The sequence below is a fragment of the Pygoscelis adeliae genome, unplaced genomic scaffold (assembly GCF_000699105.1).
Source record: "Pygoscelis adeliae isolate BGI_AS28 unplaced genomic scaffold, ASM69910v1 Scaffold260, whole genome shotgun sequence".
In the NCBI taxonomy this organism is placed as follows: domain Eukaryota; kingdom Metazoa; phylum Chordata; class Aves; order Sphenisciformes; family Spheniscidae; genus Pygoscelis; species Pygoscelis adeliae.
In genome coordinates this window covers 544,516-563,515 of record NW_008824001.1, presented here as the reverse complement: position 1 = coordinate 563,515, position 19,000 = coordinate 544,516, and the positions used below count along the sequence as shown (strand labels likewise).

Here is a 19,000-nt window from a genome sequence, read left to right as displayed (position 1 = left end):
ATCTGATCTCCCTCAACCACCATCAGCTGCAATAGCCCATAGGCTCTTCCCTCAGCACCTCTTCTTCTGATTTAAGGCCAGTCACAGAAATCAGCTTATTTATCTCATACGTGCACAGAATTAAAACCAGAAGCATCAACCAACTGAAGAGTGCAGTTTCAAAACAGTTTCCAATTCCTACATTTTTGCATCATGCTAACAGAAACAGGAACTCAGCTTCCTTCTATAAACTTTGACTCTCTCAGAAAAACAACCCATTGCTGAAATTTGGAGCAAGAACTGCAGAGGGAACTGAGTGGCATTTAGCAAGATCTCTAAACCTTCATGGCAAGGTTCACCAACATGTTGAGGTTACCACTTCACAGCACTTTGAGCCAAAGGGAATGTGCCTTTGCTTCTCAGCCACTCTAATGCGAACTTTAAACCACCTGTGGAGGTAGAGTTGAGCTAACATGTTTGACTACTAACAGAAGCGGCTGAGGTGTGAAAACACTGCCAGCTGGGGTGTGAACCTATTGCCAGCTACGCTGTGGGAATGCAAACTTCTGGGAGAGCTATGAAGCAGAAGTCTTCTATTGCTACACCAAGATATGCCAGAGCTTGTTTGTGAAAGTCTTAAATCAAAGAGTCGATGCTGAATTATAACCATTAACTCATGCTAAGAACAAAACTTACAGGGAATCTTTCTTATCATAAATTTGAATTCCTTTGACTTTTGTTTTCTCCATTTACTTTTCAATTTCCCCCCAGGAATCAAGAATAATCTCACACAACCAAACAAAACAAACAAACAAAAAAAAATCCAAGCAAATGAACTGGAATAATACCCACAGATAATTATTACTTAAAACTCACTTTAAACTCACTATCCAAAAATATTAGTTTTCCCACTCTCTTTATTCTGGCTAAAAGTAAACACGAAAGCATATAAGACTTTTTTTTTTTTTTTAATAATACTTTTAAAAGCACTCAACGTCCTCTATGGCATTCTAGAGCAAAGAGCCAAAATTAGAGTCACTGTAAAAACAAAGTAGAAATTGTGTAATATGAAATTTTTCCTCCCTTGTCTAGTTCCTTTATAAATGATTCAGAAAAGGAAGTCAGTCAAAAAACCAACCAAAAAAGCATTAAAAAAAACAAAAAAAACTTACTTGTGTCAGACTGAGATTTCAGCACGCCTTCAATGTCTGTAGTGATTTTGGAGACCTGACTATAAAACTGTTGGACGGAATTTTTGAGGCCAGAAATATCAGTGGAATGAGACGCTATAGTTCCATTCATTTCACGAATGCAGTTCCATAAGCTGCTCACGTGCTTATTCAGACCTTCTTTTATCTTCTGCAAGCTACCTGAGACAGAGTCCAGCTTGCCACAAACCTTTTCAACACGCGAGACTCTGCTCTCAACATCCGAAACACCCTCCTGGATACCTTGGGTCTTTTCTTTGCACTTGCTAAGATCATTCAGGATATGGTCATTCAATTGTTCTAGTCTCTCTTTCACTTCACCACAGCAATTATCACTGGGATGAGCAGTTTGATTTGCAAATGTCCTCTGCATTTGATCGATTTTTCGGAAGACACCTCTTTGTGTTTTTCTACAGGTAGAATTGACTCCCAGAAGCTGCTCCTTGCAGCTACTCAAGCCATCTTGAAGATTTTTCATGTCTTTATCCATGACACTTAGACTATACCGGAATACACGTACGTCTCTCTGCATTTTCTGGATGTCACGTTGGTTACCCTTAATTAAGTTGAGTTTCTCATTAAGAGAGCTATTTAGAGACTGCAGGAGAACAGAGTTATTATCTGTTTTCAAAAGCAAGTGATTGTATTTGTTGTTACAATTTTCTAGCTCTTTCTGAAGGTCCTCCATACCTCGTGGTGCAGACTGACATTTCTGTCCACAGAGGTGTTCAAGCGACAGTAGTTTGTTCTTCAGGAAATTCACCTCTGCTGTAAATTGCTCATTTGCAAATCCTGCGTCACTGGGCAAGATGGGCCCAGGATTAACATACATTCCATCCGGGTCTGTGGTATTAGCTATCTCTAAAATAGTGCCACCTAGCCTATCTTCTAGTGCCTGAAGCTTTTGGTCAAACAAGTCTCTCAATTCATCTACCTCAGCAGCTATAGCACCGCGGAGAGTTTCCTCAACATAAAAGCAATGTTCTTCAGCATTCCGTTCTGTAACATTCATCCTTGCATCTAGCTCCTCCAACCTCTCACCAAACATGTCTTCTAGATCTGGAGTTGACAACCGACTGATTTCATTATCTATTCTGACGTTCAAGATCCTGTGTGCTTCCACAACTCTGTCAATCTTCTTATCTAAATCTTTTATCTGTTGGTCAAAGTCATTTCTCTCACCCTCCTTGCAACAACTGGACTTGTTTGATGGAATCTGAGTTCGGAGAGTATTTATTTCTTTCCTCAAGTCATTCTCTTTTGCTCTTATAACATCAATTATTCCTGAACAGTTATTTTCATTGTCATCACACTGCTGCTGGATATCCTGTAATTTGTATTCACAGGAGTTCTTCAGATCTGCCATTTTCTTTTCAAATCCTTCCAGTATTTCCTGTCTGAGGGACTCAAATTTTGAGTCTATATACTCCTGATATATGTTGTCACTGGGCATTGTTATTGTAGGTCCTTGTGCTGCCTCCTGCAGTTGTTTTATTTGTCCTTCATAGCCTTTTACTTTTCCATTCAGTTCCTCCAGCTCGTCATTCCTCATCTTCAAGGCTTCTTTGACCTCAGCTAGCTCAGACTTTATATCCTCCATTTCAAAATCAATAAAAGGGTCTTTTTGATCTTTATTGCTGAGGAGTCCAGGCAGATGAATAGTGTCTGTTTCACCACCAACCGCACTATCAGGCTCTGGGCGGTCATAAAGGTTGTTCAGCCAAGTGACCAACATCTTACTAGCATCTTCTTGGACAGTCAACTTTAGGTTTTCATTCACACCTGCCACGGAGGACTGAAGTTCAAGCACTGATCGTGTAAGTCTAAACAATTCGTCCTCAAGAAACTGCATTTTCTTCTCATATGGTGGAGGTTCCGGCACTTCTGTTGGTTCTGCATCTGTTTCATGGAAATAACAAAGTCTGGATGTAAATATTCCCAGTGGTATCTGTTTTAATCAGCTGAGGCTAATTTCACTTTTCTTTAAAGCCAAATAATGATTTAAATTGCATAATGCTTGTTCCCTTTTCTGTTCTTGTTTTCAGTAGTTTATAATTAAAACGTTATCAAGACACCCCAGACTAAAAGTTTTAGCACACTGACCAATTCCTGCCAAGATACAATGGCAATAAATAAATAAATTAGCAAGCAGAACCCCCCTTCTTGTTCAGCAATGAATCTAAGCTATAGCATACATAACAGACCACTGTAGATCCATACACATCAACACAATCACCTTAGAGCCACTGCATCTCCTATAACAATACTTTGGGAGGTGCTGCTCTTGAATTCCCATTGAAAACTTAAGTGGCAATAATTTATGCGCCTAAAGTGGGTTTGTGCTCCAGTATTTTGCTGAACTGAGGTCCAAATGCATATACTGGATGGGGTTCTGCAAGGTATTCCAGTTATCACACTTGCTTCAAAAATACCTAATTATTTGACACATATTCAAGTAGGCAATAAAAATGTGTATAAAAGCATAAGCTTTACACATCCAAAATTGTTAAGATTAAAATAACACCAGCACTATCCTCATCGAATGAAAAAAAGTAAAAGCAGACTTTTAGCTGCAATCTACTTTTTACCTAGAACAAATCAATTAATGAATCTGAAACCATCCTTCCAATCCATTTGTCATTGGCAGCACCTCATTTGCAGAGCCAAGTACAATTCTGGATGTTCAGTTTCAAGCAAAATGTGTAACAATTGTAGAAAATCCAGAAGAAGGAAAGAAACATTATCAGAGGTAAATAAAGTATAAACTGCAAGAAAAGTCAAAGTAATTTGTTATTTAGGCTAGAGGAGAGGAGAATGAAGAGTGATATTCTGAAAGAAATCTGCAAACTGGTAGGGAATTAAGTGTTTTCCCTATCTGCTACTGATGGGACAGGACAAGAAGAATGGGCTTCAACTGGAGCAAGTGAAGGTGAGGCCTGATAGCTGTACAGAAAGTGAAATGCCAGAAGACATTGTCCACATGAGCAGCAGAATTTCCACCACCGGAGGCTGGACAGACATAGCTGATCCTACCTTAGGGGATGGACAAACAGACCCCTTAAGATCCCTCTAGTTCTATTTTCCAGGATTCTCAGCAATAAGGCACTAGTAAGTCAAGATACTGCGTGTGATCCTAAATAATCATCTAATATTAATCAAACCTGCAGCTAGAACACTAATTGTTTTAGTTTAACAAACATTTAATACCACTTTAATGTGTAGATCCACATGACCATATTTATTTGCTTACTCCCATGTATCTTTGCCATTATGCACAGAGGGGTACACTCTATAAATACATCATGTATAATCTGTTTGTTAATGCAGAAAAGGCATAATACTGCAGTAACAGCATTCCTTCTTACCCTTTCAGAAGACAGCATCTTATACAAACAAACATCATTCATTCTTTAAGGTATTTTTTCAGAAATCGAGATTTATCATTCCCTTACCCCTTAGTATTAAAGCAGGTAATCTAACATGAATCTGTAAAATCTGCATAAGCCCTTGAACAAACAAAACACTGTGAAACTGCTAGGGAGCATTATATATCATTAAAATTAGTACCTGTTCTTTTTTGTTTTAATAGTAGTTCCTCTCAAATATATCTTTTTTTGCTGGACATTGAAGAAACCACAAAAAACCTTGTAAATTCTTACAAAAAACCCAACCTTAACACAAAAATTTTCCTGAACCATGAGTAGCCAACTGGCATTTATGGCCAGTGTTCTACAGCCACCCCTCGTTATTCTTCAGGAAATTCACTTTATCAAGACTGTTATTGCCCGGCTATTATTTTCCCACCACGCAGTGTCTTCCATATGGCTTTTGTACCTGCCAGTAGTTGAGTTTAATAGAAACCATAACGTTCTCATACTTAAAAGGCAAAACAAGAAACCAGACTTGATCATGCATACCAAAATTCAAACAAAAAGTTACCCAAGCCTTTCTTCACAACAGCTTTCGCTGGTGTTGTGGGACGACGAGCAGTGTTTGGCTTTTCTGCTGGGCCTTCTCTGCAGTCTTCCCCTTTGTACCCAGGACAACATCTCCATTCCAGCTCTGTTACTGTCTTATATGCAACTGTGTACCGAGGTCTGAAACTCGTTCGGTATCTGCCAAAACAGAAAACATTTTAAATGATCTGTAACCTAATCTGCTATTTAGATTAAAGCGAAAATTAAAACAGGGTTTTTTAAAAATTAAAATCAATTACTTTCATCCATAATTCATTTTCTCCTTCAAACATCAAATGAACAAATGTTTCTGTCTAGGTTTTAAAGTTACCTGCACTCAACACAGTCATGTCAGCGAGAGCAAATATGGCCATAGAACAGGGGCTTTCATGTATGAGCAGAGGGATAACATGTTGTGGGAAGTGAAGATTCAACTTATCAGACACTGCTGAGAGTAACAGTGACCACCAGTCTATTACTCTATAAATTCAAAACCTTTTTCTTCTAACTAACTGCTTTTCATTGCAAACCCACCCACACGGCTGCTCTGGCAGCAACTCTTGTGGACATCAAAAAATGTTTCTGCCTGCTTTGTCCCACTTGTCTTTCCACAGTCTCCACTTAAACCATTCCTCAGAATCCATACGTACGGAGCAGTCAAAGCTAGGAGGGATATTCCAGGGAAGGACAAAACGCTGAAAGCATGATTCAGATAAGGACATGAAAGAAGGAGTCAGATGAAAGGCTACAACCAAGGAAGGAATCAACTCTTTCCTACTTCACTAGTTAAGTTGAAGAGGGTCTTGCAGACAAACCTATGCACGTTATGTACATACTACCTAAGTTTCCCCGATTAATCACTCAAAAGTTAATAAATGGCAAACTGATTCTGGTTGTGCAACTTTCTCTAACCATAGACTTCTTCCATAACTTTCCTTCAGTACACGTACTGCATGTTCAACTGTGGTCAGACACTATGGTATCCCACCAGACCATAAGCAGAGGCTGTGCTATTTTATAAAAACTAAATCAATTTAAGATACAGCTCATTTCGGGTTGAGAGATGAGGAAAATAAGTAAAACAGGGATTTGCCACCTGAGCTCTATAAATTGGTATACTTGGAACACACAGAAACAAAAAAGACCCCAATTTCTCACGTGAATTCCTTTCTCTGAATAAAACTAGTATCATACTACTAACCTTCCTACAGCATTTTCAGATCTTTTTTTCTTAAGATTATTTCAGATTAGAACAACAGTTTCCATCCACTAATGAACAACAGGCTTGTTTGTTCGTTCATTCATTCATTCATTCATTCAGCTCCAGCTGAGGTGTCCCTAAAGTAGTAATACCAGCAGAATAAATACAGGACAGCAGCGAAGGACTCAACAGGAGCTCTGCAACAAATTTCACTCGTAGCCTGGCTGGGCTCATAGGGAGTGTATTTTGGGACAGAGAGAATACAGTACAGAACGGGCACCAGAAGCAGCCATGCTATCACACAAATCAACTACATGCTTCATTAAACATTGTCTTGTATTAATATGCAAAATTCCTTATTGTTTAAAAATAACCAGTAATCAGCTACCAAATGGAAAGAGTTACATCTTACACTGACTGTGAAACAGTTTCTATTGAAAGTCACAGAGTAAGAGTTTAACTGTTACTCTTCAAAACTTCTCTTGCCATGCGCGCAAATAATTGCTGAAATAATTCTGTATTTTTTTATTCAGCGTCTTTCACCTTCAGACACATAATTTTAATATAACGTCCCATATCTGATAGCCATTTGCTGTCCCTTTTTGGTAAGCTGCTTAGCAAAGTTGGGGCGGGGGGGTTAAAATGTTACCTACTAATTATGAATTTGTTTCTTTTCCAACAATATCTTTCCCAATTCTGCCACAATATATTCTAATTTTTGCACTCGGGAAATACTCAGTGTTCCTTTGCATTATTACTTTATCCACGACTTCTCATTTAAGGGGAAAAAGTTACTTTGACAACATCATATTTTTTCCAACTATTTTTGGGCCAAGGAGTAGTTTATTCTAATAAGCCTCTCTGGATTCCCTTCTCCTGTGAATCTTCATAGGAAGGCAGGGGCAGGCTAGGCTGTAACTCTGTCTATTAGCTGCTTGTAACTGCAGTGGTTTGCTGTGGTTGTCAGCTTTTCAGGTTCTGAGTTGGAGCACGTAAACTCAAGAGTGGGTTTCCAATCCTTTTTTACCTTCGCAACACCATATATGAAACAGCTGTAGACTACGCCCCAGCTCATCATTTCTCTTACAATTTTCACCGAAACATCTGCTGAATGCTGTTTACAAATGTGAAGTACAGACATCCCCAAGGTCAAGTGCTTTAAAAATTAACAGAGGAGTGCAATGTAGAGGGCAGCATTGGGAAGGACAACATCCCGGCCACCCAGGAACTTCCTTTTCCTTCTCCCTTATCTAAAGGATTAAGCCACATCTCCTGTAGGTAACTTGGGTTTGATTCCTTTCCTTCCAACTAGCTGCCAGAGTCAGAGGAGTGACGGGATTAGCTAGATGCTTTAGTGTTTTGAAGTGGTTTTGAGAGTCATTACAACCTCTCTCACAACCACCACATTACTGAAATGCAAACTTTGAACTTCCAGATCAATTTTCACATGCCGGAAATGGTCATACATACTTTTCTCTGTTTTCCTTAAAACACTTAACTGCTCCAAACTTTGTGTGTGTTCCCCTCTATACTTTCGGGGCCAAACTCCTTCCTGAAAATCACAGTATTTCAATTATCTTCAAACACCATTACACTTTTCCATTTTTCCCTAATAAAATTTTAAGAATATAGCTGAAACAAATTTTATAAAAGGAATAAGAACTACTTTTATGCAAACTGTGCACTTCTTTGCTCAAATCACAGAACAAGGATTTTCCTTGTACCGTTTCTGCCATTCCTATCATATTTTTGACGAGTTTCTCTTTGTAGACCTCCTCTGTAGTCATGTTCATCAATGTAGACACCTTCAGATGACTTCAACATTCAGACACATCATAAGACACAAACAAATACAAAAGAAGAATATAAACAAATTAAAAGAAATCAAGCTTAGTATTTTTCATATGGGCAAATTATAAAACTTTTCCAAACTCCATCTTAAAAATAAAAAATAAGCAAATTTGACATTCTCGTTCTTTTTATTTCATAGTTTCATGATCCCAATAGGCATATGTTTTAATATGATTTAATACAAGAATTATTTGAAACGCAGAAGAATCCTCCCATTCTAAATTATAAAATATAAACACTGTGTATCTACAACTTTTAAAATGTCATAGCAGTCTACTCCTTACAAATTCTTGCAAGTCTGAGAGCTCAAGCAAATACACGAATTGGCTCTGTTTTGATTTCGGCTATGGCACATCAAATACAGACTGACTTGAATCCTAACCCACAATTCTCCTAGAGCAAAAATAAGCTAGAATCAAAACGCTTCAAAATCTGGAGGTAGAAGAGCTTTCACATTTTACATCTTGAACTACGGTAACAGGACAGCTATACTCATGGGTGGCTCAGATATTAAATTGGGATTCACTTACCAAGAACTACTGCTCCTCTATACTGCCAGTCCAGCTGAATGAATCACACAGCTAGTCCCACTTACTTCAGCAAGGCTAGTCACGTAAGGCTGGGAAACAGGAACTTACCCCAACACTTTTCTAATTTGAATCCAGTCACATAAAAGTTTCTTAAAAACCACAGCTTCATTGCTACAGCTTCTCTACCGATGATATGCTTCATACACAGTTGTGGAAGTTGCCCATGCAAGGAATGGTGACACTGTGCCAACACCGCCCAGAGGCACTGACAAATGACAGTCACCAGCATGCATCCAGCCCAAGGGAGATTCTCAATCATGCAGAAAGTTTTTCAAAGCCAGAACTTTGCTCGCTCAGTGGATTTCAGTGGAGGAGCTGGAGACTTCCAGGATTTTGCCAGGATATAACAGTCTAACAGCACTGAACACAATTATATTCTTGGTTCCAGTTCTAACAAAACAAACCGGAACTTTCTGCTAGGGACCGCATCCTGAGAATAATTTGTGATTCTATATATTTTAATGACATAGGACTGGGAGCTACTAGAACATACAAATCAGACATATCTTTATTTACATTTGCAGTATTCTAAATCCAGTTGCTCACTGTAGTCACAGCAAACACGTAACATACAGACACAAACATACAAAATGCACTCGGTGTAGCCGGAGAGACAAAATGTTGCTTCTCTATGCAGCTGGGTAGAGTTATGTGGTTAGAACATAACATGCCCAATTTTCACATCTTTTATCTTGTAGGTGTGAATCTTTACACAGTTACCTAGTGAGGCAATTTGGTCAAAAGGGTTCACAAAAGTTTCATAAGTGTCTTAAAGAATTGAGGCTCCATTTTGATGCCCGTATATGCTGGAATGTAATAAAAAAAATAGTAAAACATTAAATCATCCTCCAGTTGACTTGGATTTCTGCTATTCAAGTAAGTGTTAATAAATGGAATTATTTTTATAAGTGTCTCAAAGATATTTTAAAAAGAAATTTCTTATGTGGTTAAAAGTTATATACAATATACAATACACCAGCATTTATTGTGCTGTGTATTGTATATAATGACTGTATAGTCGCCCCATCCTCTCGTGGACTTCCAGCCCAAGATGGTCATATCCTTTTGGTGAATTGAGCTAAATACCACAAATGAAATAATTCTTTTAGAAAGCATGAATAAAGGGTGATTTCAACAGTCTCTAATCTTTCCTTGCAACAGAGAAAATAAGAACAGCTGGTTTTTAGGAGTCTTTCCACAACAGGCTTATAACTACCAACGCCTACTACCTTCACCATGAATCCAACATGCTGATCAAATGAGAAAACACATTCAGAATGCTAATGCAAATCTCCACTTTTCATATCTAAGTACTTCGCAGCTGAAATAAAGTTGTACAGTGTGGCAACAGCATTCAAATATTCCTCCTCTTTGAGAGAAAAGTATTTTCTTAGGAAAATGCTTAATTAAAAATACATGTTTGCTGCAAACGCTAGACATTTTGACTAGGGAACGAGCTATAATTTTCTCATGGTGCTAAACCACAGAAGGAAGCAGTTAGCACTGATATTTGGAATGTCACCTAATAGTGATAAAACAAATCAGAAACATTTGGACGAAATTGGTGGGAAAACATATGGCTCAGTTCTGTAACTAGATATTAACATTCAACCTTTTGGGAAATGCAAGGAGATAAGTGCCACCACATCCTCACTGTGAGGAAGGGACTGCAGAATCAGCATAGTTTCTACATAAGCAGTGTATAAAATGTTTATTCTGAGCACAAAACTTCAAGGTTGGTCCAAAATTCTGTAGTCATTGGAACAGGTCCCATAACTTCAGCAGCCTGCAAATCATGGTCTTATTGAATGGAAGATAACAAATCTTCACTATTTAACGCTTTTATTGAATGTAGATCCATTCTTTGTAAATTACAGTCTGCTCTTGCATGTCCCAGTCATCCAAATCTCCAATATATTGCAATGGGAGTGCTGAAGTAGCACATAGACACCCCCCAAAAATACTACATAGAAGATATAATTAAATGCAATCATATTTTGACCAAGAATTTTTTATTTTGTAGGCTGCAAAGGCTGCTGCTGAAAATACACCCAAGTTGGCCATTTATACTACGCAGTTACTAAACTAGAACCAGTCGATCCCAAGTTTTATGTTTCCCTAGAGTGCAGGCCTAATTGCAACCCCTACAAATGGTGGCAGAAATCCTAGTTCCACTGAAATCACGGAGACTTTTAGCGATTGTCTGTAACAGTGAGTTTCAGCACACCTGAATTTCAGGTGCCTACTGTGTAGGTATGGACAGGCGCTATTTGTCTGTATTTCCATTATGGCCAACAGAAATATAGTCGATACAGCCAGTAGAGTTGAAACAGGGCTGCAACTTGTCATGAAGCCATTATTTATATCCGTTTACCTAAAGAGCATGCTGGACACCACTGACTTGCATTTGAGTCACCACTACTGCAGGTGTCGAAGCTCCCATGCTCACATTCATGCCTCTGTATGGTAGACAACTGAAGTTAGGGTGAATCGAATCCCACCTCTGGATTTTGTCCTTTTATATCCTTGCTACTACACGGCAGCGTCAGCAGCTAGCTTGTGTTCCAGCCCACAGATGAGATTAATTTGAGAAAAGTATGTCTTTACTAAGAGTTTATCCTAAGGCATTTACGGCAAGCGGTGAAAAGATGTTTTGACAGGAATAGATTAGCCTACAAAAGTCTAGGTGTTCACTGAAAGCAAGCCATGGAGTCGGTAATAAATCCCAATTATACATTGCAGCAAAAATCCATTAAAAAAGAATCCTAGTGAACCCGAAAATAGTTTTTGATTTTGATCTGGCATCAGAGACACTAAGCTGCTTCTTACAGATGGACTTAAGAAAATCTCGTCTTTCCACTGCTACTCTTCCTTTAGCTGGCATTTTTGCTTTCCAAAATTTATATAAAGAAGGTCAGTACATGCATTTGCAGGCATTGGGGTCTGGGGAATTACTTTTTCTTCAAAAAAATGCCACTGACTCTACCCACTAGCCCAATGCCTGGCCCAGTCACAGCCATCTCAATTGAAGTTCCCGAAAGGCCGTGGTCAGGTCTTTATATAACATAATAATCAGGCCCTTGTATACATTATCAAAAGCAAGCAGAGAGTGTTTCAAAATTGTTTGCGCTGGGAAGAACACAATTTTGAGGCACCCCTGGGGAATACATAAAGTTATGACGACCTCCACCAGCACATATTACCAAGGAGGCTCAACTTCTCTGGGCTCGCACAGGCACGTAAGGGTGCTTTTAATAAAGTTTGCACTAATGTATAGCACGGCCAACATTTGCACCAGATCTATTCTGAGCTAAATCCCGAATAAAAAACTGCTACTGGCTGAGAGCATTAACAGGGACTGAAACTGAAGGAAAGCAAGAGAACAAGTCAAAGCGCTATGCATCTGCAGGAACGCAACTGCCTGTTGTGTACACAACCAAGAAATCACCCATCCAGGTCGCTGCAAAGAGTGCTTTAATATCAGACTACGAAAGCACTGTAATTTTACTAAATGTGTCATAAAATAGGAATGAGCATTAGAGACTAAGTACTTTTTCCAGTGTTTATTGTTTATTCTGTGCCTTCACACCACCTGGGAAGCACGATGGGAGCAGAGATTGCCATCCATCTGGAAGAAATTGCTAGGGGGCAGAGACCTGGCACAGGTGACTTGTATTCCTCCCTGCTACTACATCCCCAGCGTATCAGCTCTCAGGACGGAGGGAGAACAGTTGCTTTCCTCTACTCCTAAAGAACACTGTCCCCTCATCTATTGGTGCCAGGGAAGGAGCAGAGAGTCATGGTGCTCAAATCAGTTCACTACAGCCTAGTCTCTCTCACATGATTCTCTTTAATGCTGAACATTAGTTCAATGCATCCGAGAGAATCTGGCTGAATTTTACTGCAGTGTTTGGATTTTTTTTTCAATAAGAGGGGCAAAAGATTACAGGAACTGGTAGAATATAAAAATGCTCAACACTTCTCAGACAACCCCACAGGGTTTCATTTGTAGCTCCATTCAATATGTCCAGAAGTGCCATTGTTCGTTACAGTGAGTTTTGATGCCACTCATCTCAGTTAGAATTCTTCTATCCAAAACAATGAGATTCAAAAGACAATTTTCTCTCTTGGGAGAGAAACGTTTCTTCTTGGGAAGAAACAACCAAGGGGCTGCACACTCTGAAATGTGCCCCCATGTCTCATACTAGTTATTTCTAGCTGTTGTGTACATATATCAATGCCCACACCTCTCTATCTATCTGTCTAACTCTCTCCCTCTCAGCTGCCAAGGATTTTATTTTTTAAAACTGACCACTGAAGTCCAGTAGGAAATGCCCAAAAAATAAAGTTTCCGGTTTAAAATTGTAATACTCTTAATGTTCATGAATTACCACTCCTGAAAGCTAGGTAGGCATCCTCTTCTTATGAGCAGAGAAACCAAGACATATGATGCATTTAACTTACAGCCACAGTCAGTCTGTGGCAAGGCTCAAAGCAGAGCTTCGTTCTTGTGATTCACAATCTTGAATTATCTTATATGGCTGCTTCCTTCCATTTTGTCGCAAGATAAACCTATGCCAGTCAACCACACACTGACAGACCAACAGTAAGCTACTAAAAACCCACTAAATAAAATGGGATAGAACAACTCTGAAAATACAGTCCTTTCGAAAGGATTTCAGAAAAATTTTGTAGAGCAGCACTGTGATGTAGTCTAACAGTGATGGAACAGGAGTGACTTTGCAACATGTTATGTGTTAACAACATCCTCACCTGCCTCTTCCAGCAGCAGGAACCAAGTTTCTCACCTTACACCAGTGGAAAGGTCAAGTGAGGATGCGGAGCACTGCCCCTGATAAAGCCGCCTGAGAAACTGAGCTCTAGTAGTATCTCTTCTGCTTCTCTGCCCATGAAATAAGCTTACTTCTAGGATCATTCCAAGAAAGAGCTACTGCTGACAGATTATTTGAAAAGATACGCAGATAGAATAGATAACCAATACTTTAATGAATGCAAGAGCTAACCTGTGAGAATAGCAGGGACCCCAACTTTCAGAATAAAATGCAGCACTGTTTTGAGAGCTGATAATTTTCAAGACACCAGGTCAAAAGTGAACCAGAGGGGAGAGGAAAGGTGAGATGTGAATGCAAAAAAGAAGTCGGATGGGAATAATAATCTGCAACATGTAAAACTGGCACTGCCCATTTTCTAATGGTGCAGAATGTTCCTTGGTTATTTGGGTGATTTATGACAAAATAGGCCTTAAACAGTTCCCTAAAATTAACAATTTGTTGTTTTGGCAACAGTTTGGTGCTTAACAGAAGAGGCCCCAGACCTCCAGGTCACACATTTCTCAAACCAGAAAAGCATAAAAACTCTAATTATTTACATTAATGTGAACTGAGGAGCAGTTTGCGATTTTTTTGAATTATTGCAACAAATGCAAATGATGTGTGAAATGAAAATTCCCTGTCCAACTCACAGAGAAGAAAGACTCTGTTGGGTTCAGTGCGTGGAGGCAGACACGCACAATTTCAAGCTCAGGGAAGTTTACCACACCCAGCAGGCGCTCAAAGATTTTCAACAAGCACTCCAGGAAACTGAAGTACGTTCTGAAGATTTTAAGTTTCCTTACTGTTTTCAATGCACAACCCCTTAGGCTAACCTCCCTATGCAGTCAGCTAGCTGGAGCCTGTACAAACAAATTCTGCTTCATACAAAATACATTAAGTAGGAAAAAAAAAACCTAAGACCTTTCTAGATATTTGGAGGGGAAACGTTAAACAGCCCTCACTTTCCCTTCAAGTTTTTGTGCATCCTGAAAGTTTTTCTTATGAGATATGCATTGCTAGAAGCCAGTGGCAAACGTAGGCTCTGATCTGTGCTGACTTTTATATCTTAGGTTTGATCCTGCCTAGTGCTGAGCACTGACACTGGTCTGTATGCTTAACTTCTAGCAACTGAACAGTCTCAGAGAAAACTACATGGGACTGTTGAAGGGTTGAAAACTACATGTGGATTTCCTACATGTTCCTGGGGCTGACATGCTCCACCCATGTCGTTCTGGGGTTGCCAGAAAATGGTAAATCAAGGAAGCCATTTAACTTGACCTATTACTAATTGAGTAATAAAATTTCCACTTTTACTCAATATTATTTTATTAATAAACATTTAACACTGCTTATTAAAAGCTGTGTGTTACTCATAACTGTAGTCATCTATCCTGATATTTATGATTGCAGAAAATTAGCAGTAACAGTCTCCAAAGTTATTTCAATCTTTTGCCTTAAATCTTCCTCTTGGCAATGATTAAAACCGTGATTAGTTTGGCAGTGGGCTTATTTACGGTCATTCAGAAGTATTAAATGACAAGTTGGAAAATATTGCTCAATGAGAAATTTGGAGAGGCTTGCTAATTTAGCTATTGATTCATTCATCATTTTCTTGACCATTTTCTAAGTATGTGCAACCTAGTGAAATAATGGGTTTGCTTATTATACATTTATCATTAGTGTTAAGATGAGAAGCTCACACTAAATCATGAAATCCACTCCCCACAAGCTAAAGACAGGTGACCTGACTCGTTACACACTTGAGCACACAAATATCTTTACTCACATGAGCAGAATTAATGGGGGCTGATAAAACATCCTTTCTTCAAATCCCTGAGCAACCTGATCTAACTTTGAAGCTGGCTCTGCTGTTAGCTGGGGGCTACGGGGGGATTACGTGACCTCCAGAGGTTCTTCCCAAACTAAATTTTTTTCTATTTGATTTACTACCTCTTACGGGGAAGTCCCATTTGCCAGTTCTATAGCAAAGATGGAAAGCCAGAAAACATCCCTCTGCTTCAACCGCTTCAGTTCACTTCAAACTTTAAAATTTAAACCTTACTAGTGAAAGTGGCTTTGTCCAAAAATGCTGGGCCATAAATTGGAGCACCTATGGTACAGCCAGGTGTCCCAACATACTCCACAGCACAAGAGGTAAAACAAACAACTGGTATAACAACATCCTACCCTGAAGCATTGACCAGAGGATGTCCAAGAGAAGCCACAACCCTAAAGAGTGTGTAGGATCTAGCCAGAAGGGCAATACATTTTTCTTTTAGAATCAGACAACAAATTCCTAATAATGCTAATTCAGTTACTAAACCATTCATAAGAAAGCTAGGAAAGGAAATTCACAACAGAAGAAGTGGGGAGGGGTCAGTTATTTATGAAGCAATATTAATTTTCAAAACATACAAGTTCTTTTTAGTGGGTAAAAACACTAATATTTTTGTGTAAGTATCTTTCAGTCCAATGACCCACTAATAACAAAGTTCTTCCCTCCTTTGCTAGTCACAGTTTTAAGAAAAATAAATCAGGAGCCCCCCATACTTCAAAGGGAACATACATCAAAGGGCCCTTCTGCTTTTTCTTTCTACTCCCTCTCTTCCTATCTCTTAAGCAGACACACTTCAGCTCACATTTACCCCTAACACCTTAATCAGCCAAAGCATTCGCTAACTTTTCAGCGAGGAAATGCACTATCGAGCCCAAATACCTATAAAACAGTTAAACAGTGAAGTGTAATAATTTCCCGAATTTCAGCTTAACATTTCGGGAAATAAATCCTTTAGCCAAACTGAAATTACAATTAACACTCCCAGAAGTACAGTCATTCCAACAGTGGGTATTTTTTCAGGCAAATGATATTTTAATGGGCCTAACGGGTAGATAAAAAGGGTTCATGCATGCATGAGTTTTAGGCTTAATCACCAGAGCTTTCTATTTCTAAAAAAAAAAATTAAAAAAAACCAGTGCTGACTATAATCCATATCTGCAATACACACTCTGTTGTATGTGAAGAACATGAGGAATTCAGGAATACACTGTATGTTTAAGGCAGTGAAATGCTCCCATATAAAACGCAGTGGGCTTTTTAATTTAAGTGACGGTTATGCATAACGTAGACTGTACCTAAACACTAGAAGGGCTCTTTAAACCCAGTCCTAAACTAATTTAAATCAACAGTAAATCCACTGACTGATAAAAAAAGCCCTAATAGTACTTAAGTACTAATAAAACCCATACATCTATGATACAGTTAATAAACTCTTTGTTTGACTTGGATCTCCCTGTCCCCACTGTCTGCAGCAGAATGAGCTCTTAGATGAACCATGGGTATCAGAAGGAGACTACACAGGGACTGTAGTTTATTCTGATGAATATCTGCTATTTAGTTCATTTTTAACTTCTCTATGTAAGTGTATAAAGGAAAAAGAGAATAATTTCAGAAAAGTCCTCACAGTCATTTCTTTGTTGCTTTTATAGCTCTTTCCTGTACTATTTTTGTCAACATTAGCTAACAAACATATATAAACACATTTTGTTATTCAGACCACTACTCCTACTGAATTAAACAATACTTGTCACAGGAATGAAGTTACTCCTGTTTGCAGGGGTTTGCAGGATTTGAACCGTCTATTTCAAACGCTTTGGATTAGTTCCTTTATTACTCTGCCACTAAGAGAATGTGTATACCAGCAAAAGAAAGAAAAATAAAAGTCATAGTCTATAAACAGAGTTCTGAACACAATAACATTTCAAGATTTTGATATTCCAGCTGCTTTCAGTGTTAATCAGCTGGTGCTGTGATAGGTACTTAAAATATTTTATGTTAAGAATAAGGAATTATTTTGCAGTTGCCATTAGGGTTATGAAGTAAATAACAGTGATGTTCACCAAAGAAAGTCAAATTGAGGAAACAAAGGCTTATGGTAAGTATCTAATTCCATTCTCAAAAGAACAAAAAACCCCCATGAGATTGGCCACAGCAGGCGAGACCAAATGTCTGCTTAGCTCCATATTCTCTCTCCGACAGCAGCCAGCTCCAGATGTTTAGGAGAAGCACAAGGACAGACAATGCCATTTCACAGAACCACAGAGTAATCTGGAAGGGATGGGACTTCTGGAGGTCATCCAGTCCAGCCCCTTACTCAAGCTAGGCTTTCCCTTCTAACTCCTGCCAAAGATCTCACCAGTTCAAGCAGTTCTTGGTTCAGGAATTTCCTGAGCTAGAAGCAATGCCTTTGCACTTTCTTCATTATCTACTAGCAGATAGTCCACAAAAATCCTAATTTACCGCCTCTGAAATTCCTTATCTTAACGCTTAGTGATTTATGTGTTCAAAGAGCTCAGTTTCAATCCCTCCTCACTCCTCCGTAGCTCCACTACTAAGACTCTGCATGACAGAGGGCACACCCCATTACACAGTCCGTAAGCTCAGTCAGAAGTCCAAAATGGCCAGTTCGACACTCCAAAAAGAAACAAGGGAAGTTACACAAGACGGTGTTAACTCAGTTGTCTGCTGTCTTTGTTATTTCCCTCAAATTCCAGTGTTTACATATTCCAATAGAGAAAAGCTATTTTTTTAACAAAAATAACAACCCAAATAAACAGAAAACAGTGCATTTGAGTGCCGAACGTCCAACACCTATTGTCATAGACCCCAGGGCACCAGTGTCATTGATGTCCACAGGCTATTTCAGTAGCACCCAGGACCTAGCAGCATCAGCCTCATGTCAAAATAAAAACTAGTTATTCTTTGTTGTAAAAGAATCCTCGCCATCACCACAGTCCAACTGAGCCTAATCCCATGAAAATCTATGGGTGTCCTTCCACTGACTTCTGGGGGAGGTGAAATGGTTTCACATAGTGCTTATCACCTACAGCTTTCAAATAGAAGTGTGCAAATATTACTGCTTTTCAAGTGGGGAAACTGAGAAAAGGGAATTTGCCCGAGTTTAGCCAGAAGGTAAGCGAGGTACAGCTGTTCCCTGACTCCTGCTGGACCTGAGGGCTCGCACAACCTTGCTGCAGCACACCGTGCTATAGGTGGTCACTCTACAGGCTACCGCGTGGTCACACTCAATAGCGTGAAGCTTAAAATCAAACAAGTAACTTTGTATGACCCCCTGCGAAAACCTCTGCACTGGCTGCTCTCCTTGCTGGACAACTGACAGGGGCACACAGATTGTGACTGTCCTGGCTCACATTCCTGGCTCTCCCTTGCTGTTACGCGCCGACCCAGCAACACAGAGCAACCATATAACCGGTTTTGAGCGCTGCTGTGCCCTGGCAAACCTGCACCAAGGTGCGCAGGGGTGCTCCCAGCAGGCGCGGGTGCTCCCGCCGCCCACGGAAAGCAGCCCGCGTGCCAGAGCCTCCC

The 19,000-nt window shown here is 39.4% G+C and overlaps 1 protein-coding gene across 1 annotated transcript in view; it reads right to left on the bottom strand.

Annotated features, from left to right (window-relative positions):
* EMILIN2 (elastin microfibril interfacer 2) overlaps positions 1-19,000 on the bottom strand; it is a 53,694-nt gene that overhangs the window by 15,086 nt on the left and 19,608 nt on the right. The window contains exons 3-4 of the mRNA XM_009325090.1: positions 5,127-5,302; positions 1,152-3,086 (exon numbers count right to left, since the gene is read on the bottom strand). Of these exons, the coding sequence (XP_009323365.1) occupies positions 1,152-3,086; positions 5,127-5,302 (2,111 nt within the window). The remainder of the gene's footprint in view (positions 1-1,151; positions 3,087-5,126; positions 5,303-19,000) is intronic.